This window comes from Seriola aureovittata, chromosome 21 (assembly GCF_021018895.1).
Source record: "Seriola aureovittata isolate HTS-2021-v1 ecotype China chromosome 21, ASM2101889v1, whole genome shotgun sequence".
NCBI lineage: Eukaryota > Metazoa > Chordata > Actinopteri > Carangiformes > Carangidae > Seriola > Seriola aureovittata.
Genome location: NC_079384.1, coordinates 18,300,225 through 18,328,130, shown reverse-complemented (window position 1 = coordinate 18,328,130; position 27,906 = coordinate 18,300,225). Strand labels below are relative to the sequence as shown.

At 42.5% G+C, this 27,906-nt stretch overlaps 1 protein-coding gene across 9 annotated transcripts in view; it reads right to left on the bottom strand.

Moving 5' to 3' along the window:
* Window positions 1-27,906, bottom strand: part of srcin1b (SRC kinase signaling inhibitor 1b) — a 108,735-nt gene that overhangs the window by 24,746 nt on the left and 56,083 nt on the right. For 8 of the 9 annotated variants that reach the window (XM_056365919.1, XM_056365917.1, XM_056365922.1 and 5 more), the window contains 7 exons: window positions 14,823-15,024; window positions 11,209-11,338; window positions 9,744-9,915; window positions 3,384-4,312; window positions 2,963-3,052; window positions 2,056-2,096; window positions 1,749-1,772 (listed from right to left, as the gene is read on the bottom strand). In XM_056365919.1, coding sequence (XP_056221894.1) covers window positions 1,749-1,772; window positions 2,056-2,096; window positions 2,963-3,052; window positions 3,384-4,312; window positions 9,744-9,915; window positions 11,209-11,338; window positions 14,823-15,024 — 1,588 coding nt within the window. The remainder of the gene's footprint in view (window positions 1-1,748; window positions 1,773-2,055; window positions 2,097-2,962; window positions 3,053-3,383; window positions 4,313-9,743; window positions 9,916-11,208; window positions 11,339-14,822; window positions 15,025-27,906) is intronic. The other variant, XM_056365920.1, reaches the window with a different exon arrangement.

The window sequence follows — 27,906 nt, the reverse complement described above, 5'->3', positions numbered from 1 at the left end:
TGCATTTCAAAGACGCTTTCTTCCACTATAACTAAGAAAAGCTGCACTCCTGTTTCGCCGCCAGACCGACACAACACCTCAACGCAACACCTCTACAGAGAAGGTGACACCTTCCAGCTCGCTGCAGAGAAAATCCCTGAACTCTGACCAGGAGAGCTGAGGACACTGAGGTTTTTCACCACAATTCGAGACAGATTTAGAAAAGTGCCTGTGAAAACCTTAAGTCAACATCGCCCAAACGTCTTTCTGCAGCCTCACCAGGTCAGAGGAATAAGAAGACTCTCCTGACTTCGACTGCAAGCACAATGACGACAGTGTGATTCACTCTACAGTGAAGCCCAAAATGATCCGTTTTTTGATTTATAGTGAAATTTTAAATTATCAATGTTTCATCTGGCTGGAAATGACATAAACAAGTGACAAAAGACTGTAATACATCGCGTTAGAAATGTCAACGGTCAGTTTGTGCAGTAGTTCTCTAGTCAGTTACTAGCTGATTGAGAGTGTTGGCTAAAACCACAGAGCTCAGTGTGGGCCTCTGGTTGCACATTGCGCTTGCTCACGAGGGAAAGGCTTTAAGGCCACATCCAAGTGTTTTCACAGTGCCAGCGGCCACAGCATAATCAAACACTACAAGGAATTCTACACTGTGAAAAATCTCAAAGGGCGTGAGCTTAACTGGAACTGTTACTGGCTGAAAATACACACCGATCACTGTGGTAGACAGATACTGTGAAGCAGGGGTCGGCAGGTACGGTTGGCCCTAGGTACTTTTTTTTTTATAATTCATCACATGTTGGGCCAGAACATAATCAAAGGCTAGTTTAATAAACTGATTCATGGAAATGCAAATGGAATTTGCTTTGTTACTGACTGATTTGCTGAACTGGTGTTATTTTTTCATGTCTGATATTTCAGTCGTCTGTCGGGCAAAAAAGAGAACTTTTCGCATTTTTATTTTGTAGGCAAAACCGCTAAAGAGGAAGTGATTCGGAGGTCTCTTTTATCACTAGGCTCTGTACACTGACTACAGTGATGTGACTGTGTCTGATAATCTCCCTCAACATGGATGGGGCTCGATTCTCTATTTGGACATTATAACTAAACGTGGGTCTGTCAGTCTGATATTGTAAGATAAAACTAAATTTAGACCATCAGAATAATCTGGCAGGCCAGATATTATTGCTGGTGGGCCAGTTTTCACCTCCAGGCCGCCAGTTGCTGACCAGTGCTGTAAAGTATCTGACAGATTTTAACTGGAGAAAGACAAAAGCATCAGAAATCAATTCCCAACAAACCAAACTCCTCTAAAGAAAAGTCCAATTTAAGCTGCAAAAATACTCTAAATATTCAGGTTTATCTATCAGATCAAATTACCAGATGTTGTGCAGAATCAGATAACAAGAGAACATTAATTTAAATGGTGAAATCCCCTCGTCTTGGATACTTCACACTGAGAAACAGCCACTTTCTAATCAAATTAAACATGCAGCTTTATCAGTATATAAAATGCTCCCTGGACTTTAGAAAACATAGAAAAAAGGAGGAAAACAAATGCAACTCAAATGATTTCTTACTGAAAGACACAGAAAAACAAGGGGGAAGTGATGGACACCAGCTGAGAGGGAGGTAAATCCTTCAAGACAACACACACACACAGTTTGAAAGCTAATAGGGATCTAAATAAAGAATAAAAACACAGAGGGGCAGACGAGGGAACAGGTAACCAGACACACAACAGTAGCTACCTTTCTTTTTTTTAGTTCGTCCAGCTAAAACAAGAAGCATGGGCACCAGTTACACAGCGGCAGCAGAAGTGAAAAAAATAAATAAAAAAAGCCGGCACATACAGTATGAAGAAGCTTGCAGAGTCAGCCATTACAATCACATATGAGACACTTTAAGAAATTATGCAGAGAAAATGAAATAGCGGCGGCTCTGCGAGAGGAAGAAGAGCCTATTTATGTGGATATCAAACAGGCGGCAGTGGGGAACAGTGACAGGCGGTGATAGGAAATAGTTTGTCTCTTTTTTTTTTTGGTAGTGAGCACTTACTGTCAGTTCCTGAGCAGTCACTGGCTGACTCAATCTTCTCCCTGGAAGAGGCAAGTGTCAGAGTACTTACAGCCAGAACACACTATCAACTTAGCTACTGAGAAGCTTCTTGATATCTGGAGGAAAAAGGTGGAAATATACAGTATGTGCTGCTCGCTGCTGCATTCAGAGTGTACTGATCTACTGTGCTGTGCAGATGTGTCTGAAATCACTCGCTCCTTCATGATTCCCTACATGATCAACAGCAGAGAGGAGACATGAATCATCACCTGGCAGATGCTGTGTTGCTCAGCAGTAACTGTGTTTGTGCCATTACAGGACTGTGCAAAAGTTTTAGGCTCTTCAGATTCTGATCTGTCTCACAATCGCATCACGGAGGCGTCAGGACAACGAGCCCAAACATACAGTCCGAGTCATAAAGAACCAGGACACCTGGAACAGATGGACTGACCCCCACAGAGTCCTGATCTCAACATCATGGAGTCAGACTGAGATCACATGAAGACACACAAGAACTGTGGCAGGTTCTCCAAGATGCTGGAACAACCTACCTGCCAAGAACCTGAAGAACAGTGAGCAGGTGAACTGAGATGAGATCACAACAAATACTGATCTGATTCAGGTTTGTATGAAGTTAATTGATAAATAAAACTATTCATGGCTTTTATTTTGAAAACAACATCCTCAACTTTGTTTTTAGTGCCTAAAACTTTTGTATAGTTCTGTATTTTTCCATATCTTCCAATGTTGCATTTGAAATTTTGTACAATCGCATAAAAGTAGTATTATATTTTAAAAAGTAAAAATAGTACATAGAACATGAGGCTAACATGTCTGTAAAAGGAGTGATTTCACATTCAGTGTGTGTGTGTGTGTATGTGTGTGTGTGTGTGTGTATGTATCTTACGGGCTCTCTGCCTCAGGCGCTCTGCTCAGGACTCTCTGTAGCAGTCCAGTCAGACTGGCTATCTGCTTCTCCATGGCCTCCATCCGCTCCCTGCATTCACACACCAAAGAAAAACTACTACTAACAGATGTTTTACAGATGTTTACATATAGTTTGTGGTGTTTTTTCTGTTTTACCTCCTCCTGTACTTGTCTGTATACAGTTGTGCAAAAATCACTTTTCCTGCATGTCTAACATTATTAAACGGTGGCCACCGTGAGCTGCCGGTCAAAACACCTGAGTACTGTGGACTGAAGTGAGCTGACGAGTTCATCAGTTCAACTTTTCCTCTATAAGAGAGTCAATGAGCTGGATCCTGTAGTTTGCAGTGGTCTGTCACGTGAACAACAACATGCAAAAACACCTTGAAGCTCTGTCCTACCTGGTCTCCGTCTCGTTTCCCAGCAGAGGTGAGCCGAAGCCTCCGGCGCCCCCTCCCTCCCCTCCAGGCCCGGCCATCAGGCAGAGCTGCTCTGAGGTCAGACCTAACCCTGCGCCCTGGCCTCGGGCTTTGGGACTGTCCCCAAACACGGAGGACGTCACAGAGTCCCTCCTCAAGCTCTGCCTCCCGGGGGAGCCACGGCCAGGCATGGTGCCTGCATAGGAATCCCTCACGTCGGGGATCTTCTGTGGGGAGGAGGGCGGCGGCACCCGCAGCCCCATGGCCAACACGGACGCGGCGTAGGCGTCGTTATAAAGCGGTCCTCCTGACCTGTAGAGGGCGCCGCTTTCCATCAGCTCTCCTTGTAAAGCGGCTGCTGAATAGGAAGTGAGTGAACGCACTGATCCGGCCCCCCCACCTCCTCCTCCGCCTCCCCGGCGGTACAAGGAGCCGTATGGGTCGGCTCGGGCTGGGAGAGGAGAGTGAGGACCTCCTGCGAGACTCAGCCGACTTGTTTCTGCGCCCAGAGAGTAGGGGTCGGCGTAAATCCCCCCTCCACCTCGATCGTCCCCCCGCAGCAGCACCATGCTCCTGGACCCCCCCACTTCATCGTCGGGCTTCACATCCCTGCGCTCCAGGATGGCACTGGAGGAGGCACAGAAGGCCGGCTGGGTGTGGTGGGGTTGGTGGAGCTGTGGTTGCTGGTGGGGAGAGGAGTGGTGGGACTGGGAGTGTGGGTGTGGCAGGGAGTGGGTGTGGTGGGGCGGCCCGGCGTAGGAGGAGGGCCTGCCGCCGCTGTAGAGGAGGCGGGCGCGGGACGGCGAGCCTTGAGGAGGTGAGGCGGAGGAGGACGAGTGCTGGGAAGACATGGGCGGGTTGCTGAGGCGGCGGTTGGGTGGAGAGTCCTGAGGGGCGTACACCATTTCCCTCTGTGAATAAACACAACAACACACACACAGAACCTCTGAGAGCGATGCATCCTGGGTGCTTCTTTTAGGCCTGGGAGTAAAACATTTCATCAGTTTCTCCTCGCTCTCTGTAGGAGAGCCCCAGAGGTGTCCTCATGCCAGGAGATGGCAGTTAAATCTCATTAAAACACTGTTTTGGCAAAACAAATATATATTAAATAATTTCTTTTACTGACTTTGTGCAGGATCCAAAACAGAGCACATGTTCCCTCCACAAAAACAAGTTCCTCACAACCTCGACTACGACAGGCAACAAGATGCTCTGCAACAGTAACGATGTGGGTCTGTCAAAGCCAATAATTTGTTTATTTTGAAATTATTTATTTTAAAATCACTGATAACTGAGTTAAAGCTATGTGTTTTCATGTGTGTCTCCTAACACTTGATGACATTAGGGGGCATAAGTAAATTTTCCCACCACAAGGTACACCCTGCTGACCATGGAGCAATGATCTCCAGCTGATCTATAGGCGGCTATAATGGGACAAGAAATGTAGCAGTGCGCCAACAAAAAGCAGAAGAAGAGTGCGAGTTAAGTAAACATGGATCGCAGCAATAAAGGTTTGAAAACCTAGAATTGCAACCTTGTGGTTGTCTGCCTCCTCCACTCAGACTAGTTTCAGGGTAAATCCAGAGTCATAGAAAATATGAACCATTTGTGTGATATTTTGTCACATTTGCTGTGTGAAGTCTTGAGTAATGGCTAGAAAGTGTTTTCTGAGGTCACACTGACCTTGACCTTTGAGCTCTGACACCCAAAAATCTATTCAGTTCATCCTTGAGACCAAGTGAACGTTTGTGCCAAGTTTGAAGAAGTCCCATCAAGGTGTTACTGAGATCGCTTTCACGAGAATGGGACGGATGGACAACCTGACTATAATATGCCTCTGGCTCTGGCTGTCGCAGAGGCATCATGAAATACATAAATTAGCTTTGCAAAAGCTTTAACACATTTCTCAAACCTTAAACCACAGTTCATATTGGTGGGTGACACTGAATATAAACAGAAATTTGACATGGCACCTATAACAAGAGATGTATCACTGCTGTGTATGAATTATTTTGTAGTACAAGCAAAATGTGGCGCAGATGTTGGCGTTGTAACATGATACTGGATGGCGCTGACTGGGATCTGTCACGCAGGTTAATCAAATTATTTTACCATTTCAAATTGCGTGTACTGTACATCTATTGTTGGGTTTGCTTTGTTGTGTCCACAGGTTGATGCAAAAGGATTACTGGTTAATATCATTAAGAGATTTAAGCTATTTATTATATTTGGCATCATATTTGTTGCATGGAAAACCTAGGTAGCTCTTTATTATTTGTCTGTTCATATAAAGCCTACACATAAATAATGATGTATTTCTAATTCTATCAGCATCAAATACTCAAAACTGGAACTGCATTACGTCATTATGATGATTTCCACTCTCAGGTAGGAGTCTAGTCAAGACCGGGACGTCACGCTAGTGGTGTGAAGTGACTTTTACAGATTGGTAAGCAGAGCTGAACAACCACCTAGCTTGAAAAGCGCACTTCTGTCAAAGATCCAAGGATGATCCTCAATGTGCAAACGTCCTATAAAAAATGCAGCTCCTCCCTCTGCGTGATGAGCCCCAGCCTTCGTCAACTGCTTGCACATTTGTGGATTATTGTTTTTCATATTGTATATTTTGTCTCAGGGCATCCTTGAAAAAGAGAGCTTACTCTAAGCCTTCACTGTATAAATAAAGGTTTGAATGGGACACAGTTACGCCAACGGAAATGACAAAAACGATAGATGCGGCGGCCTTGTAGTCAAGCTAGCCTCCACAAACAACAAACCTGCTGAGGCCAAGCATCAACCTCAGAGGCTGAAAAATGAAGCCAACACGGAAGCACCAAAAACTGCTGTTCTCCAAGGCCATTTGAGGTTAGCTACAACAGTGAGTCAATCACCATAGACATCCATAGACTCCCATGTTAAAATGTCCAACTTTACAACCTGTTAAACCTGATAAATGATCCCCCTTTTTGTTGGTAACCCCCAGAGACCCCCCTCAAGGACCCCTGTGGGTCCGGGGACCCCACTTTGTTTTATATTTTGAGATATAAGGAGAGATATCTCTTTCACTTCAGTATTGTTCAAACTGATATCTATTATTAGCTTTAACTGGTCAAGCACTGCTCGCCTTCTTTGCCCTGAGAGCACGCCACTGTGTCACACCCTTCCCATGGAGTCAGTAGGAAGCTTCATAAGTGACTTTCAGGTCAGTTCACTTTCCCCCTGAAATCTTACCCTTTAATTTTGTCCATTTAATATTTTTTTCAAACAATCACAAAAAGTGAGTAATGACCCGGCAGCGAGCCATTTAAAAGAAAAAAAAAAAATCTTCATCATAAAAAGTCGGTGCCGCTCACTGTAACGGTTCACAGCAATTCACAGATCCTGTTTCAAGATTGACAGGAAAGACTCTAAATTGCCCCTTTAAGTGTGTTTCAAGTTGCACTTGATCGCTTATTGACAGACTGAGCGTGAAGGGATTATCTTTTGGCATCAATCCCAAATGTGTGAGAGAAAGGCAAAGCAAAGCGAAGCAGAGCGGAGAGCAGCAGCAGTAGAGCACGGTGCAAGTGAAGGCACCGGCCAAGAGTAATAGATACAGCAAGGAAACACAAAAGAAGACAACACTGTAATTGCTTATGACGCACAAGGCTATCTCCTGGAGACGATGCAAATTGAAAAACCAATATTTCCCCATAATAACCCTTAGGCCTCTTACAACAACACCCTGTGGACAGCCTCACAGCAGACTAATGACTCTAGTGCCATCATCTTCCATCGTGTATCTTAGCAACAGCCCCGTATCGACACCATCCTTTAACCGTGCTGAAGACACACGGACATCTCATCCCCACCTCTCAAGACCCCCTGAAGTCACAAGACATCTATCACAGGTGCACCGCCGAAAGAGTCGTCCCATGCCACCTTTCAGGGCCGGCCCCCGCTGCGGGAGATCTGCCAATCAATCTCATCCTTAACCATATTTCTATCCTGCCGTCAGAGGCCTGGATGGAGCTCAGTAATCCTGGCCAGGCTTTTGTGGTCTGCAATCAGGGGATCTTGGCTGTGCTGGCTTGGGTTCAATAAGCTCACACACACACACACGTCCTCGTCGCTCACCTTGGCGTGGCAGCAGCAGCCAATGTACCTTATACACATAAAACTCAAGGTAAGCCTGCTGCTTTGATAAGGCTGTAAAACGCTGGAAAGATTTCAGAGCTCAGCGCACGAGCTGGAGACGGCGACCGATCACAGGGGAGACAGAGCGGTTGACCTCCAAAACATGGTGCGGGCGCACACACACACACACCTGCCGGCAGAACAACCATCTCTCTCACACACACACAAACGCACACACACACGCATGAAAACTAAAGGCTTCGGGGTGTTTGATTGACAGCAGTAAGAGTGTCAGAAACAGCCAGCTGTTTAACATGCAGATTCATTTTTCAGTGTGCACTGCACATGTCTGCTTTCGTAATGCGATATATCTGCTTTATAATTTATTCTATTCTATAAAAGCAGCGTTATCCAACACTTTAAATTAGTGCTTCCTCATCTCCATAATCACAGTGGAATTAGACGACAACAGAAGGGAAAAGGCTTGTACAGAAAACACTGACACTGCAGACCTGAATGACATTAGCCACTCTATCTGTTGGCAGTTCATGAAGCTTTAGTAATCATGCTAATCAGGCTGATGCCACACTTATTTTTTTTGCCGGCAGCTGCCTGATGAGTTTAGATGAACCCCATTATGGCTCATCGATAAGAGGAGGGAAGATACAGGTAAACACACTTACAAGCAGTGCTGCAGCATCTACCAGAGAGAAAACTGATCAGCTGATTAATCGCTAGAGACGGGGCTTCCCATCCTTTTTCTGCACCACAGATGTTAACTGTAGACGAAGGTTTATTATGTCTAAAATAAAGGTTGGACTCTCTTTTATGACATTTTATCATCCCGACCTTCAGCACGGAGCGTCTCATGCTCTCCCAGGTCTCTGTTGTTTGGTCCAGACCAGTAAAAACTTCAAAAATCAAATGACAATTACACCCTTTCGTTCTCATTCACAAAAAACACAAAACAAACAAAATCCTGAGATGTAAACGTGTGGACCGACAGGAAAGTCATTCACTGAACAGATCTGATGATGTCGCCAGCAGCACATGGACCCACCGAGATAAGATGTACCTTTATTGATCCCACGTAGAGGAAATTCAAATTGACACAGCTGCACAGAAGAAGAGCAGCACAAGAGGGGGAAATATAATACAGAAGAAAATACGAATAGAAACAGAATCTAGAATAAATAAGATAAATTAGAAAATACTATAAACAATGACGTACAAATGCAGGTAGGCACCTGGGGAAATGAAAGTCCTGAGACCGACAACAGGTCATTCAGCACTTCACTTAACCAAACGTGATCATGCGGTCACGAGCAGCTCACACAGAAATGACTTGGGCTTATATTTGTGTGTCAGGGGGTAAAGGAGGTCGTTCATTAGCCACAGGGTTTGATTCCAGATTCTACCTTTACATACTGAAGTGTCCATGAGCGGGACTCTGAACCTCAAACTGTATGTCAGCAGTTTCCACAGCCCTCTTTTTGTTTTGTTCTCAGGTTAAAAGTAGTATATAAAATAATTAGTAATAATTACCGTCCACTTTCCATTTCAAAATACTTCTACTACAACAGTCCAAGTCTGGATCCATGACCCAGTCCTCGGATGAACGGGGTCCACGGTCTATCATCTCAGAACAGTGTTGATGTCATTTCACAGTCTGCTGGCGTCCGGCCCAGTCAGCACGATGATGTGACAGGCTGGCTCTGGCCCAGCGCTGGAGTGAGGTCACATGACTCACCCTCAGAGAGCGGATGAGGCCGCACTTATGCTCGGACACGTTATGTAATGTAAACTGGTGTTTGTAAACACACAGAAAATAATATCAGAGCGTGAACGTGGGAGACAGTTACAGCCGTGGGTGTGAATAAATAACAATTTTCAAGGGGAATTATAAAGTGTATTATTTGTGGGATGATTTGGTTGGCTGCTATCGGCCTCTGCCAGCAAGAGACAAGTGTTTGTCTCGCTCCCTAATCTATGAGTCAGAAGCCAGCTGCACACACACTGAATGGGTAATGAAGGAAAAGGTGACTGTGATTGAAGCAGGATCGTTTTCTTGGCATCACAATAACACAAAGCTAATGCAGATGAAAAGCCGGGAGCAGTGTAACATCTCACTCATTCTCTCCTGTGATTGCACTTTTCTATCAGAAACTTGTTTAAATTCTTGGTGCAGCGCTAACAACAACCACACGCTCAAACACACACACCTACCCGCAGGTCTCCGTTGGCCAGGTGGGGGCTGTGGTGTCCGGGGTAGGTGCCGTAGACGGGCTCTTTGCAGTAAATCTTAATTACGCAGCGGTCTTGAACGTCCCGCGGGTCCTCCAGCTCATAGAAGACGTTACGGGTCTCATCTTTGATCAGCAGAGCCGTGCTGGGAGACCTGGACGTCAATAGTCATCAAAACAAAACAAAAAAAAAGGAGCGAAACACTGATAAATAGTCCATGCAAAGACAATTTCAGCAGCTATTATCTGCTAATAACCAGTGATGTACATTCATTTACAGAGTGGGAGGAAAATTGGAAGATCTTTAAGTGCATGAAGCCGCTGTAATGAGAGGACGCATTTTGATATTGAACTCAGAAATGTAATATTCTCTGAGTCTGGCGTTTACAGAGTCCTGATAGCAATAATAATGTGAACTGTAAATACCTACCAGACACTAGAGGACTATGAAAAGACTAAAGTCTGACACCCTCTCACATCTGAAGACTATGTGTCATAAGTCACAGAGGTTTTAGTCCAATCACCCTTGCCTTCCTTGTATGTATGTATTTAATGCCAATCTCACACCAAACAACTCACATTCTTGTGCCTCCTTGCTCACCATCAACTCTTTATTCCGACATAGGAAATGAGTCTGTAAGAGTGAAATCGCTTGAAAAGTCATTTGGTGCGAGACCGTCATCAGCTGTTTCAGAGCAGATAATCTTCAATTAAGACGATGGAAATGCTCATTGATTTTTTGGCCCAGTTGTCGGTAAAATTGGATTTTTTCATCCTGTATACACACCACTTTAACACAAGGCCTGAGCTTAAAGTAAAACAGAAACTGAAATTCAGTTTCACTAAGAAATGATTTGCTTTTTTTTTTTGTGAGCTGATTATTGTGAATACCATCCTAAAGTAAGGTTTAGTGGGAATCAGTGCTAACTAGCTTCTACTTGTTCCACCACTTGTTAGCCTAGCCTGCTAGCTTCCTCCTCCTAACAGCATGATGGGTCCTACCAAATACTTAATGTTGTGAAGGGACAGACAGATACTGGAGCATTAAAAGTTAAAAGATGAAAGAATATGAACAATATCTGCAGTATCATTATAGTTTATGTTTCTTTACACAAACACTGAGGAGAGTTCAAATTTAACTTCAACCAGTTATTTCAGCAGGATTCTTTGCTTTGATTCTAAAGATGAGATTTTATGCATCTGTGTCAACGTGTGGCCTGAAAGTGGCAATTTCACACCTCCTTTAGCTGTATGGATTTTTATCTGTTTCCTTATCTGTTTACAAGACTTATTATTTCTATATCTGTGTCCGAAGCTGAGAGCAGTGTGTCATTTACACATCTCATCTTGTGATTGATTGGTAGAACTGGCACCAAATTAAGTGTAAATGTGACACTAAATAGATCAATAGGTGTGACAGATATCAGTGTCATGTGATCCAGGCGTACCTGAGCATGGCCATGGTGAGCCTCTGGGGGAACATGTGCACAATAAGGGCCCTCAGAGTGTCCAGGCTGGTCAGCTCGTGGGTCAGATGGACCCGGCGAGTCTCCTCTCCGAGCTGGAGGAACAAGATCCCTGCATTTATGGATGGGGAGGGGCAATGAGGGAGATCCACGATGGTTGAAGGGGTGAGGGGGAGATGAAGTTTGGAGAGAGCGGAGGGACAATTTTCACCTCAATATATTAGACTTTTTGCACCCAGTGAGAGTGTAGAGGCAGCAACTAAACACCGATGTTAGCTTGAATAAAATCTTTTTGCATATTCAAAAACATACACACAACCATCCCACCACCTCCTGGCAACCTCATAGATTTTTGTGGGTCTTGAGGACCCTGGAAATGCGGCAAACACTGCTGACTGGTACCAAAGTGAACTGGTAGTATGATTAAGTAACTGTACATGTAATTTACTGCCTCAAAAAACTTGATTTATTGTGTAACATGTCAAATAATCTACAGATTGTATTTCTTATAACTTCTGCTGACCAGTAATAAAACCAAAGGTGTCTTAAAGGTCCCATACAGTCTAAAGGCAGATGTCCATTTGTTGTTTGATTATAGATCAGGTCTAGGTTCTATATTAATTCTGTGAAAGTATCAAAGCCTCAGTCCACAGAGAAATGCACACAGCCTGTATTCAGAAACTGAGCCTTAAAACCTGCCGTCAGAACTTTGGAACTTTGTGATGTCACAACAAAACAGTCACCGTTCTCAGCCATGCCCAAGCCCCGCCCACCTGGACCCTACCGTCCAGCCTTGCTAGGTTTTTGTGCTGAGTGTTTTACTGAAATCTGCTAAATTTTTATTTGATCAAGCAAAAACACAGTCAGCCAATCAGATGAGAGGCAGGAAATGTGTCAAATATGGGACCTTTAATCCTTTAATTCTCTCCTGTGTCTTGATGTGTATCACACCAAAAGATAAAAAGTCACATGAAACGACACAGTTAGCTTCCTCCCTTTAGCGGTATAGTGCATCGCGTAAAAAAAATGTTATATCAGGAATTACAGCTGCATGTTGTCATACCTTTTCTAACTCCCACAAATACATCTTCATCCTCCATATGCTACAAAGCTCATTTTAAGCAGCGGATGATTTCACTTGCTGCCAAAGTCATTAATCAAAGCTGACAGGTAGACTGACTGATGAGACAGCTCTCTTTATATCCAGGGCTCCTATAGGCAGTCGACTGAGGTCTGACTTTGACTCGACACTCAGAGGGCTGCGCCAGGCTTACTACGTTGACATTTGATGCCTTCAGTCAACACACATAAGCGACTCCCTGTAAGAGGACCCCACTACACAGTCACAACTAATGTGTCTTGTTTGCTACTGTCTGTCAAACACATCAAACAAGGTTAATAGTTTATACGCATAGACAAGTCCAGGGTGTGATTGGCTCTCGGCCTGTCAATCAAAGGGACACTGTCAATAGATTGGACAACAGTGATCAAGCCCGACACAAGACAAGACAGCTAAAGTGAGGATACAGTAATGTGAGCTGCCTGATCAAACCACCACATGTTGTCAGCTGAATCATTGGCCTTTTGTTTCCCTGCATCACTGTTCACACGGCAACAGAGGAAAACAGCACGGCTCCAACATCCCTGTCTCGAATGATCTAACTGCAAACTCAGCTGTGATGGAAAAGGAGGGTGGATCAGCACGAAGCAGGAAGTGGTGTCAAACGTCGGCACTGTTGCTGTAATGTTAGCTGACAGTAAAGGCACTAAAATGTGAGTGTTAGAGGTAAACATGAGATGAGGCTGTTACTGAGGCTCCATGAAGAGCTGTGTCAGCGCAGGTCATGAATATAGTATTTCTCATAATTGTAGGTGAGTTGTACTGATGAACAAAGACCGACAACCTGCAGCCATGCTTGCACCTCTGTGGGGCTGTACTGTGGGGACTGTGGTGCCGTGAGCTAAATGCTAACAGCACGATGCTAACATGCTCACAATGACAGTCAACTGTTTTGCAGGTTGACCTAAAGATGGTTCTAGATGAAACAACAGACGATCGGATGAATGAATAAAACTACTATCCAATAGTAGTTGAGACATTTCACTCTAGGTCACATGTCAACTTCATGGTGGCGCTAGATGATGTAGCAAGACACCAGTAGGCGGCTTCACCCTCTGGGAAACACAAATGAAAGTAATGATTTTGTTGCAAATCCATCCAACAGCTGCTAAGATATTTTTCAGTGCGCCAGTGTCCTTCTTTCCGTTGTTCCTGGTGAAGAGAGAACAAACGCGGCTGCATGCGGCAGCCGAGAGAAAAAATGCTGCACCCTGCGTTGTTTCTCAGAGCGCTCTGCAAAAGGATCTGTCTGCGGGCTGCAATACTTAGAGTTACACCCACTTCGTATTACATCATACCGCTGTGCCTTCTTGTCCAGTGTGAAAGAGGTTTAAGCACGGCAGGCATGTCAACTAGCTGCTAGCTGCCGTGTAGGACCGCTGAATACATTGTAGAAACAAACATTTCCCGCCTGGAGGGTCTCACTCTGAGGCTCCGACAGTGACAAGAGCACCAACCCACACACGAGATGGGACAGATCCATTTTACCAGTCCGCACTGCAGCTAGCAGCTCATTCTCAGTCCAAACAAAGAGGCACTGTCAACTGGCAAAGAGCTGGAGGAAGTGGCGGGGGCACTGTATAGACTGCTGCCTCTGCCACCCAGACATAGAATACTGATGGACGGCAAATGATGGTTTAAACTGATACATCTTTATTCATGAAATTATTCATGAAATCATGGAGAAACAGACTTAAAACAGTCAGTTCTGTCCTCGTGTCCAGCTACCGTTGTCTTCACACGATCTGCCATCCTGGCAACAACATTTCGTTTTGTAACTTGCAGTTACGCCCCTCTCTTGCAGTCTGCAGAAATACCCTCTCACTCCGAGCACTAACTTTTCTGAAGGGCACTGGTATCGTCATTGCAGCTCCTTTTCAGGCAACCAATTGGATGGGCTGGTACTCATCACCATGGTAACTAAGATAACGGAGGAGAGGCTTGTTCCGACCCTGTCTACTTATCCCAAGTGGTGGTGCTCATGGTGAAAAAACAATGTCCAACGAATAATAATAAAAAGCAAAGGGGAGATTCTAGTCTATCTTACATGGCGGTGGTGATATGTTGTCAAGATACTGTTGTCATAGAAACAAAACCAATGCACAGTGCATTTGATCAAGTGCCAGAGAAAAACGCTATAATGGACACACGCCCTAAAAGGCTAAAAAAAATATATCAGTAATAAAGTTGAGTATTTTTAAAAACTAGAAAAAATAAGAAAAAGAAGGAACCACACACAGGTAACAAAATAAAACTCAGAGTTGACCTGGATTTAAAAATATGAACATAGAACATCTTTGGCATGAGTTGGTGATGAACTCAGATATGAAATTATAATTTCTACAGAACTATTTCAAGTTTTTAGTCATGTCAACTATTCTCTGTAACCCTTACATGTGCTCATCTACTGTACAGAATATGAAGAGTTCAAGCCCACGGGTCACAGTGTAGCACAGGGTGCAGATTATTTCCTGACCTGGTGCCCTCAGCTTGGCCTGGCTGGACGAGCGGGCCAGCGGCAGGCTCTGGCGCAGCCGGTTCATCCGGTTAAAGCCGATGGGGATGTCGGGCTCGGACATTGTTTCCAGATTTTCTGCTGACGCGAAGGATACCCTGCTGGCCTGGTCAGCGAGAGCCGGCTGTGTCGGGCTGAGTCGTGTCACACGTGGCGTACGAGTCTGTGGGACACAAGATAAGAAGTTAGCAGAGAAGAAGAAGAACGGATAGAGAAAGAAAGATCGGAGATGATGTTGAGACGTGGCAGCACAATGTTCAGAAAAAAAAACGAAAAAAAAAAACAGAATGAGCAAACAAAGACAAACAAAATGCCCTTGATAATCAATGGAAAGAAACAAAAGCACTGAAAGGGAAAGCTTTTAGCACACAGGCACAGACAAATTAAACAGTTTAGCTCAGACAAAGCAGCTCTTACATCATCCTCTACCAACACAGCTCTACAAAAGGAAGCTGAATCCTGAAGATAAAATTAGAGCAGCTCAGTCAGTCGGGTTAAACAAACCGACTCTAAAAAACAGTCTCTAAATGCCTGAATTACACCAATAATGATAGACAAACTATTCAATCAATTTAACTTTTAAGAGGAGAGGAGAGAAATTATGAAAAACCGGACAGGCAAGCTGCTGAGTGAAATGTTTCTGAGGAAAGATAAAATAAATGGTCCCAAAGCAGACAACACCAAACTGCCCTCAACTGCTCAGCCGTAAAGAAGTGAGCAAACACGAGCGATGTCACGCTAACGACCACATCAAAGCCCAACTCAATTACAAACCCGTAACGCAGATCGCCGGCGATATTTCACCTGTGCAATTTGAAGCCGCTGGGGGAGCCCCAGCTTGTGAAGGACCTCTCATTACAGCACAACCAGGAGCCGCTGCAGCAGGTTGGCTTTTAATGAATCTTTACTGACAGACATTTTCCAGCCCAAAGAATACAGTAATGAGCTCCCACAGTGCTGCGTGGAGCCAGCTCCGATCGCCTCATGCATCTGTGCGTCTCGGCTGTGTAAGTCTTTGCGAGCGCTGCATGGGAGCCGTTTGGATTCTTGAGGCTACAATGAGCCAGGAGCGCGGCACTCAGCCACGCATGAGTACACAGATATGTAGGAAACGATCACGTCAAAAGATATAAAATTTACGGATAAAATGCACACATACAATCTGATGTACCAAATTATCCCTCTGGGCTTTGCGCCTTATACATTTATAGTGTTTGGTGATATAAAGGTCCCATATGTTACACTTTGTTTGGAAAAACAACTGAGCCAATCAGTGTTTTGTATAGACAACATTAAAGGTCCCATATTTTCCTTTTCTCCTGTGTTTTATTTGAGGTGTTGATCTATAAGAAGATATATTCGTGGTTTTAAGAACCAAAAACCATCTCAATGTAGTTTTACATCTTTCTCAAGCACCCGGGGAATTATAAAGTTTATGTTTAGTGAGCTGTGAAGGAAAGATGAAAAAGAGCAGATAGAGGTTAGAAAAACTGCACGGCAGAACATGAAATATGGAGAAAGATGAGAGTAAACACAGCAAAGTGGAGAGAAGAGGACATAAAGATGGATGAAGAAATATTGTCTCTAACGTCTTTCTAACTAATTTACATTTGCTGCAGAGGACCTTTTCTTCAGGTTAACGAGAAAGAGAAACTCCACTGCATATTTAACACTGCTGTTTTTTTGTCCACTGTAATGGACAATTAACTCTCCCTCAGGATCTCTCCGCGGACCTCCTCCTGCTCCCGTATGAATCATTTAAACCACGTATGATGCAGTTGTCATGTTTAAGTGACTTCAGGTGCGGTGATGAAACATGACAGGTTGATACGAATCGCTGCAATCACGCCAATACCCTGATTTAATTCACAAATTTTCAGGGAACATTGTGTGACGCTTCTTTCGTGACTGAAGTGTAAATGAAATTGATTTGCGCAGCAGCACACTCTGAAGAGAGCGGGAACAATGAGAAAATGTGCCGGAGAGAAGGTTCGATGAAGTTAAATATGGAGATTTAAGAGAAATTATTGTTGAAGTTTTCCCTGCTACAGATTCTCCTTTTTTTTAACACTGAAGGGATCAGCAGCAGAAATGTTGCTCCTCTCTGCTCCATTCATCTTGTGCGGATAGGAAAATGATTTCTGACAAATATGTGTAGCAAGAAAATCATCAGTGAGTCCTGCAGGAAAAGCTTGTGTGTGAACACAGAGATACGGCGGGAGATTAAACCTGTCTCCACTTGAACATCGCTGTTGTTGGGGTAAGTTCGTCACACAGTTTCCCAGGAGAGATTATTTTTATATTAAATAATACTACAAAATCTGTCATTTTCATTCACTGGCCTTTCTGGCCCACTAATCTTTCATCTATTGTGATGTCTGTAATTCTGTATTTGTCTACGGTTGTTTATTGTTGTTGTTTGTCTTTGTGTTTTTACTTTTCCTTTATATTTTTTCATCCTTTGTGCGGCACTTCAGTCGGATTAAGTCGTGCTTTAGAAATAAACTTTATTCTTCAGAAAGAGAGAAGCCACCTTTTTTTAATTTACCCAAGATACAAAAAAAAATCAGTCGTCATCTGCAATACTTTGAGTTCATCTTTTAAAACAAAAACACCAAAGATTTGTTTGTTCCAGCTTCTCAGATGTTGAATTTCATTTCTTTTTCAAACTTGATCAACAGTTCAGTTTACTGTTGATCAAATGAAACCAGATATTTGAAGATCTCAACTTGGATTGAAGGAAATTTTACCACAATTTTCTGGCTTTTAATGGACTAAACAATTAATGGGTTAATTGAGAAAACAAGCTGCAGCCCTGTAAACATATTGTACCTCTAACTTTTGTATCTCTTATCCAAGTATGTTTTTCTACAGTGACCATGCAAATGAATTCATGTTAGAAAAGAAATTAATCTGATCTTAATCTTTCTTTAAACCACTAACCAACCCATGTGGGTTCACTGCAAACTACAGAGCTCCATGCTGCAATACAGGAGTAATGCGGTTACATCCTCTACAGTGATGACTGACTGGTGACTCAGACTGTCATTTACTTAATGCTTCCATCAAAAGCATACTTAAAACACTTTTGCAGGGTCTTTATTTTCGAATGAATCCACTGGAAACATTAAAAAGTCAGACGAAGCCCCTCAACTTGTCCGTGGACAGCTGCTGAACATCTGGGGAATCCATCACACTTTCCTCAACCAACTAATCGACTGCTTTACCTCTGTATTGAATTGAAACTTAAAGTCAGTTGAGTTTAACAACATGTAACAGTGCTGTAAAAATAAGTAAAATGTCTTGAAGCCCAACAGTGCTACTCTGCTGACTGTGGTGCATCATGACTGTAACATCTCCAGGGTGAATGCAGAGCAAAAAGCACACACACAGTCATCATATCAGATAATGGACAGCAGCAAAGTTCAACCAGCTGCTACCAAATGTGCAGAAAACATCAGGGAAAAACTAGCTGTGAGTAAATCAGTCAGTCAGTCAGGGGAATGTCTATTTATATTTCCCTGCATGAGGGACTCCATGAATTTCAAGAGGGAGGAACAGTGAAGCAAGACTTAAAAAAAAAAGCTGTAGGTTTTCTACATGTTGAAATTGAATTGTAATCACTGAGGTAAGACAATGAGAAGAGGTGTATAATTTCACTTGTTCCACCCATGAGCTGCTCAAGAATCAAACTGTCAACTTTCCAATACTGAGTTTTTATGTAGATAATGTTGTTTAAGTCCGTTTTGTCGGCATTGTGTCGTTTTGCCAAAGTCTTTGTCTTTCTTCCTTTATTTTACAGCTGAGCCCGAAGCAGATTCGTTAGGAGAACCTGCACTAAATCACTACAACTGTGACACCAAACCCAGCTGGTGCTTGTAATTCCAATATCATTATATCATGATGACTTCAAAAGTAAAAAATCCAGGAGCTAAAATATCCTTAAATAAGCATTAAATTCCTTTGATTTTCATTTCTGCAGCACAGACGATAAATCAGAGACTCAATCAGAGAGCCAACACGTTTTACTCTGCGCGTGTAATTTGTTACAATAATTGAATTTAACACCAGTTAGCCTGAGATCAGGAGGTTTTACTCAACTAGTCATTTATCCTTTTTTTTCCAAAACAATTAACAAACAGCTGGCTGCATAACAAACAGCCCACACGTCCAACCACTGAACACTGTATAATCCAGGCTGGCAGAGCTGCTGCAGCACTGACGATGATACTGATGAGAATCACAGCAGCAACAAGCTTCATCCAACAGAGCTGCACAATCACTTTTTAAATGGGAGACAAAAATCATTATTACTTCACTGTGTCAGGTTAAGCTTTGTCACTGTTAGAGAAAACACAGCTGCCAACATCTGGATGAGTCTCATGATGAGTGGTAACCACTGGAGTGTGGACACATGAAATGAAGAGTGGAGGTAATAAAATTAGTGGATTTAGTCCATTAATCAAAATATATCGCCATTAATTTCAATTAACATTAACACTTCACTTTAAGTGCGTCTATTCAGTATTTATTACCAGGGTTTAAACGTATGATAAATGGTTTATAACAGTATAATCTAGTTATATAAGGACAGTATACGTCAGAAACTATATGAAGACATATTTTATATTATTACATTACAACTGTGGTTTACTACACCATCATTCATTATCTGGTGATACAGCAGCCACAGGATGAGCTATAGCTGTTGACAAACATTAATAATCAGATGTGCTTATAACTGCATGACAATGTGTTATGAAGCCTTTATTACACGTGTAAATGTTGCTTATAAAAGTCATTTATCAAGTAAAAAATGTCACTTATTTTATTATAAACTGAATATCTTTGGTTTTTGGACTGATGGCTCCCTCGAGATGTCGCCTCAGGCTCCGGATGATTGTGACCTTTTATAGACTGACCTATTAACTGATGAAGCCTCATGTTCTGTTGTGGCTCCTGAAGGCTCCCGGGCCCCTCTCTTACAGCTCAAAAGACAAACAACTGAACAAGGTTTTCATCAGTTTGATTCTAAATCCTAATTTTATGGGAACGGCTCCTAAACATGATTTTGATCAGACTTCACATTTCATCAGTCTGCTACAGAAAACGACGCTTTGCTTCAGTGAAAACGTGGTTATACAGAATAGATTATAGAGTTTTATAACAGGAGTCCACTCTCTGACGTAACCTCACTGTGTAGGATCACGTCCTGGACATCTCTGTGTTTGAATGACTCTTTGGCAAAAAAAGAAATAGACATGCTCATGGATACACATCTATATAACATGAATATTTCATTATTTGGTGTAACAGCAATGCTTTGGCGTAACGTCCATATTTTCTCACCTTCATCAAAGGTGAAAGTCCAGTTTGTGGCAAAGTCATGCGTTACAACTTCAATGCAAAGTAGGTTCAAGTGATTTTTCCTGTTCTTCTGACCTTATTTAAATGATTCGATTAGAAAGTCTTTATCGTCTCCGAGGGGCAGCTTGGTTGGCAACAGTTGTCAACATAACCAATACCCATCATAAATAAAATAACACAATAATAAGAGACATAAATCCATTTAACATCCAGTAGATTTCAGCATAATAAGTTACAGTAAGATGTGAAGCACTAAGAGTCCGTCAGTATTTGTTAATTGTGATGACAACTAGGTCAACTACTTGTTTAAAAACCACCTGACGGGACAAATGACCTTAAATATCTATTTGAAATGTAGAATTTTTCAATTATTATTAATTTTACACGCACACGCACACGCACACACACACACACACACACACACACACACACGGGTCTGCTGCAGCCAAAATAAGAAGGAAGTTAATCCAATGTCTCTGAAACACAAGGTTTAATTACTGTCAGTTAATGCCAGAATCAACTGAAGAGAATAATCCTCAGCTGCAGCCTTGACCTCCTGTAACGCCACATGCTGCTACCAACTACAAGATATTAACATTATGTGAACTATAGAAAATATCCAAAGGTTTTTAACCCATCAGAGAATCAGCAGCAGATGTATCTAGAGAGAACAGTTGACCCTTACCTCGCCGTCCGGCATCTTGTTTAAAACCAAGAAAAGAGCTTCATCATTTACTCTTCAGCTCCTCGTCTTGACTCTCTATATAAGAAGTCATTAGAGGCTTGTATATAAGCGCTGTATATACATACATACATACATACTAATTAACAGCTCCAGCTTTTAAACCCTCAAACCTGTAAACAGCTCTGAGTGTTATGACTCCACCTTTCACACAGAGAACAGTTACTCAGACCCAGATTTGCCAGCAGCTAATATGCAGGGTTTTGATTGATGGGGCAGCTGTGCGCAGCTGTACCGTGCCCCCACTCCTTACAGACAGCTGCCACACCCCGAACGCGGCGATTTCATGGGCATTATCACCACACATACCGTGGCATTCCTTTCCACTGAGGCTGCATCTGAATCTTCCATCATATTCTGCTCATAAAATCCTGCGTCACATCATCTGAATTGGCGTTTCCAGTCGACACAGCACACACATCTTTACAACAGCCTGAGGGAGGAGAGGCAGGTGAAGGAGGCGAGGAACACGAACACACGCACGCGCACACACACACACACACACACACACTTGACACGTTCACTCGTGAGCTGCCTGATTTAGCCACAGTCTTGTTCCATTTCCCACAGAGCGGCTCCACGGGAGCAGCTGGGGGTTAATTGCCTTGCTCAAGGGCACTAGTTTCTAAAGTGAGAGGAGGGAACCTCTTGTTCACTTCCCTGCCCGTACGCTCCCCGCTGAGCCAGTCCAGTCACGGTTGAAGTATTTTGATCAGAGGTTTAACACAGTCCGAGTCCGGGTTCGACCTTGACACCAGCAGACCGGATGTGCATGATCCGTCTGCCCTCTTGATTTTTACTATTTATAAAACAAACAACAAAAGCCCTCGTGCAGCTCACAGTCAGCCAAGTCTACAGTGCAAACACAGCCTTCACTCCTGTTCGGTCTCTATATGACTTCAGATATACAGCCTACAGCGGAAGATAATTGTCTTTCACATAGAATCTAGTGGGAACTTTTCATCCTGTTATTGCTTTCCACCAAGTTCAGCCTTATTAATGTGCAGACTGCTATGCGAACCTCACAGCCTTGACAGATGGCAGTGAAGTGTCAATAAGTGATTCTGGCCGCGTGCCTCAGCGCCGCGCCGGTCGGGGGGGGAAACTCTGCAGCAGTCGGCCTTCTAAGCCTTTTAGCGGTGGAAAACACTCCCGCTATTCTCCGGGTCAGATTGGGGAATAGCGATTTTCCACCGAGCATCGTATCAACAGCCCAACAGCATGAGGGCAACAAAAGCAGTTGTCTGAATGGGTTAGCGTTGAGCTAGCTCGCTGGGACAAATATGGCATGGGGAGTCTGGGGATGCCGCTCTGTATAGAAGATGCCTCGGTCACGTTCTCCATGCGAGACACGTGGAACACAGATGAGCGCCTCGCAAAGCTCACAAGCTCCCTGAAGCGACAGAAACCATTTAATAAAACAGCCTCCTACAGAAAAACACAAGTTTATTTTTGTGGATGTTTGCAGATGACTCATAATCGTTTAATTGTTAAATACATTTTAGAGTTTTTACAGTGCGTTTTGGAAAAACCTAAAATACATTATCGATTAATACATCTTATCAAAGGATTCATCTGTTTTTTGATAAGTCTCAAGCTTCTAAATGACTTGGATACTGGTTGATACCAAAAATTATTAGCATGACTGTATGATCCACAGACAAACTGCTTAGACTTTCCCTTCACTGAGCTGAAGAAATTTAAGTTTTATTGATTTATTGATTGAGCGAGAGGGAGAGAGGAAGACAAGCAGCAAAGGGCCAGGGACCAGACTCAAACCTGGGCCACTGTGGTAAGGACTAAGCCGAAATGGTACATGCTCTACCAGGTGAGCCTAAGTTGTTGTTTTTGTACTGGGCATGAATTTCTGATATCCACTGATGATGTCTGGACTGTAGTTACAAGGATAAGGCTGAAAATATTTCTGTTACCGTCAAAAATCCCATAAAAAGACCAAAACCAATATGTAGTCCGTCCGTCTTTTCAACTTTCCAGCCCAGTCTGTGGCACCCAGCCCAGGACCCACCACTTCTTCATCAGTTCTGTATATCTTTAACCATATAGATCAGGAATTATATCATCTAATTTAAAAAAAAAAAGCTAAATAATTCCCTTGAAGGTCCAGGTGCAGCTGTATTTTATTGGGGCTATTATCAGGGACAAGGATGAACAGGTGTTTCTATTGTTTTCTCTACTCCATTTACATCAATGAAATCAACAGTAACACAGACTTCAGCTTCCACAGTGATCAGAGAGTTGAATCAAGTCCTCTCTCAAACAGTTTCAATAAAACCTGAACACTATAACCAACATACAGGAGGATTTATTAGACTGCTGGGTGTACCTAATAAACTGCCACCTGACTGCTGTGCTGAGTGAGCAGGAACGGACGTTGACTTGGCACATGAGTGATAATGTTAGCAAGCTAGGCTAACTGCCTTTCTCTTTCCTTGTGGAATAACAATATGACAGTTCCTCCCTCATGTTTTAAGATAACAGAGATTAAAAATACCAACAACAGAGATCTGTGTGGACCAGTTGAAAAACAAAACAAAACACCTTGCATCAACATTCAGGGGACGTTTGGTATTCCCCCGTCAGCAGCGCACCGTGAAAGATGACAACGGGTCTCCTAGCAACGCCGGCTCGCAGTTTTCACTCAACCGTTGTCAAGGGAAACGCTAAACTCAAGAAGCTCAAGGCTCAGACACAGATATGCCCGAAACCTTTTAAAGATATAAAAATATACAACCTAAGGAGAATTAAAACCTGCAAAAACTGAGCTGAGCTAACTGGGTGGAGTGTGTCTGGAGCCAAAGTCAACATTCAGCAAGTGAACATGTTTGACTTTGACTATGCTGCAATGGAAGTCCTACTAACAGCATATTCAAGGAATATCGTACAGTAGAAAACCTTAAGCCTGTAACTATCATAAACTGTGAGTCCCCTTTGTTTCCACCTGATGGATCTAAGTCCAGTATTCCCTCTCTTTCTTTTAGCTCTGTTTGGTCTCCACCAGCTCATAAATATCTGAGTCTTTAGCTGCTAAATGTTCCACTATGTTCACCAGCTGCTCTCTGACTGTGCAGGTAGTGGACTGTGTTTTTTAGGTTTTGGTTTTTTTTTTTTAGGGGTTGAAAACAGCTGCACTATATGAGGGTGGTGAGAGTGAACCAGTACCCTGAAGTCTTGGTCTGGACAGATCATATCACATTGTAACGTTATCTTTACATCGTCTTGATAAAAAAAAAAAAAAAAATACATCAATATTAGCCACTTTAAATTACTGTTCTTTAAAAAGATACTACATGTGTACATTTTTGCTAGTGCTACATAGACAATGTTAGCATTAACAGCTGTTTACTTCATTCCTTTACTCACCCAGAGCTTTCTCCAGCGGTTTTGCTTCTATTTCCATCACTTCTTCTCTTCTATTGAAGTTAGCATGCTAACAGTTAGCCCCAGCCAGCCCCATCTCATAATACTACTTTGCGATAGTGAGTCACAGTAGCTTGAATCCACTCTGTCCTCAGTTCAGCATGAGAGGATGAGGAAGTAGCTGCTCAGTGGGAATATTATAACCCTCTTTCCCTGGCAGAGAGAACTTCCTTTAGGAATTATAGGAAAAGAGTCACTTTGTCCACAAAAATGTGTTTTTTAATTCTCTACATCTTCACTCTGGTCCTGTCTTTGTGATAATGTGTATGAAGTATATACTGTGCATGGTATGGTATTATACAGTCAAGCGTTTCTTTTTAATTAACTTCTTCCTCTCCTTTGTCACTATGGTTACTTTAACAAGCAGAAGAAAAATCCCACAAGCAATAGGCTCCATTATAATTCCCTTCAAAATGAAGATGGCTGCTAAATAATTGGGATCCTATTGAAGCCGTCTCCAGTATTCCCCTCTCCCTGTCGGGGCCCACGGTGTGGCTACACTCCTCTAGATTCAACACTGAGGCGAGGAGAGAAGACAATAGGCTGTGATTACTTTGGCCACTCCAGACAGAAAGACAAGAGTACGAGAGACGTAAAATGGAGCATTAATATTTGTATAAGTGAAGCTGGGAGCCATGAAAAGGAGAGAATTATGCAGCACTCTGCTCCATTGTGTTTATGACAGTGTTAGTGGCAGCAGCCGGAGCAGCAGCAGCAGCAGCCGCCGTCGCAGGCTGCTGTTTGAATCCACGTCCACCTCTGTGGACAAGCTGACAATCCCCTCTGTTCTGTTTGAGGATGTGGAGGAACGTGAGTGTGTGTGTGTGGGGTCCTTGAAATGTGCGCACGACATTTGCACTTTTTTTTTTTTTACAGTTTCCATGACCACTGCAGGTCCATGTGCATATGAAAATGTGTGTGCGCTCGCATCCAACATAACATAATTGCTTGTTAATCTATCATGTGTTTTTGCAGCGGGAGTATCGTCCATGTTTGTGTGTGTGCATTCAGTGAGTTGGCAAACTAATGAAACATCAAAGGGGACCAGTGGGGGACCATTAAACACATACCCACACACACACACACACACACACACACACACCACACACACACACACACACACACACACACACACACACACACACACACACACACACACACACACACACACCACACACACACACACACACACACACACACACACACACACACACACACACACACACACACACACACACACACACACACACACAGCAGTGCACTGCTGCAGGGGTTTCTATTGCATCAGAAGAGGAGGCGAGACTCCCCGACTCCCTGAGAGGAAGAGGAGTGATAACCAATCCTGTATGAGCTGCAGACCGGCAACGAATAGGGGCAGATTGAAGAAAAAAAAAAAAAAGCCTGCATGTGTGTTTGTCACCAGCTAAACAGACGAGGGGAAATGAGTGAGCTGCAGCTGCTACTGTACATGACGACAAGAACCCACAGCACTCACTAAAATTAGACAAGATTATGTGAATTATACAATAAAGGAGGCCGCGTTTCATCCAGAATCTGGTCATATTTCTAATTACATAAAAATACCATTAGTACTTTCAATATAATGGAATGCTGTTACATTATCTTCTGTCAGTGTTAAAGGATAAAGCGGGACTTATTCTATGTTTCTATTATTAGGTTGGTTTTTATGTGCATTTTCAATTAGCTAATAAAAAACCTGAGTGGAAATGCTCGAAATTAAAAAACTTTTGAATTATCTGAAATTTTTACGCTTGGCTGTAAGAGCTGGTGTATATATAATATTAATAATATTGATTTCCACATTATTTTTCACCATTTGCGGTTTGACTGGCGCTCTTTTAATCACGTCATTTTGTAGTACCCCACTTTTCTTCAGCGGTTTTAATGGCAACAAATGGAGAATTGGCGCCCTAACCCTTCTGTTTATTTTAAAGAATCAACTCCTAACGTTTTACATAACAACAGTGGATGGAAACATATATTCATTCGCAAAATTGTGCTACATTTGGACGTAAATTATGAGTCACCTACCCTGTTTGGAGCCTTTAAGCCGAAAAACATTTGTTGAAAAAATAGTTAAAAGACAAATCACATATTGAGGTTCAGTGTTTTCTAAAAAGCTCAGTAATGTCCTAAACCATTTGGGTATTGTAGTTTTTAGCAAATGTTACTCAAACAGGAAGTAATGGTGCATTTGTTGGGTACTATTTTCAGTGGTGGATTAATGCACATTTCATTTACTAGTTTCACAGGTTCACCATCTCCAACTGTATCACTTTTAAAAACCGACATATACCACAAATATTTAACGGACTTTTCTTCACTGCATGGATGTTGTTATTGGTGCAGTATTTGATTAATCAACTTAAAAAAAACCTGGAACAATGGTACTGGAGATTTTCCAACCAAATATTTGCTAAAATCATGTACTAAATTTAAATTTAAGAGACAAAAGTAACAGCTATACAAAATATTGAAGACTTTAATTAAATTGAATCTGAAGGTCTTTTTTTTTAGGAAACTAAAATCAATGTTTTTTATAAAGACTTTTAACGTTTTAATAGTTTTGTGGAAAACAATAGAGCTCTATGACAGAGAAGCATACGATACATCAGCCCCTGGATACAGACAGACAACACTTCCATTGTCATGGTAGTTTTTATGGGATTTGTTGAGAATACAAAAAAATATCAGCCCTTTTAACATATTCATAGTATAAACTGTAAAATGCATCAAACACTCGTGTTTAATCCTAAAGCTGCAGCTCTTCTATTGTTCCACTTGAGAAAATCCTTCAGCAGTTTCTGTTCGCTGTATCAGCGATAGGCATGAAAGGAGCCTTTAAGAAAATCAAGTAATTTTATGGTTAAGGTTCTGTAAGCTGCAGTAAGTGCTTAGCTTAGCATAATGCACAACGGTACAATGTCCCACAGGCCACATCGCAGTGAAGGGTCAAAAGGGTCTGTTCACTGAGCATAATGTATTCAAGTTAGAGGTGGAACTAATAATGTATTGTAGCCGTTCATGGTTCTGCAGTGTTGCATTAGTTTGGAGGAAATCACATGAATGTTTTGTTTTCTCAACCAAACCAGTTAAAACGTTTTTCTTTATTACATTTTATTTTTCATTAGTTTATTTTTCATGTTTTTTTTCACCCAAAATAAAAAAAACATTATTGTCTCACTTGCATCACTTTGGTTTTATTTGTCGAGGATTTGAAGGTTTTGCCTCCACCTCAGTAGAACGAAGGTGGATGGAGGTTCATGTGTGGTTAAACAGCAACACGTCTTTCCACAAACATTTGAATAATCCACACAACGTACCGTCAGCCATGATATCTTCAGAGGAAATAAACAGTCCTATGAAAGCTGAAGAAATCTCAAGAGAAGAACCTGGGCATATTAATTCAAATTTCTTTCTGCATGGATACACACCACTAGCAGGAAGTAAGACATTTTTCTTTTTTTAACTCCTGAC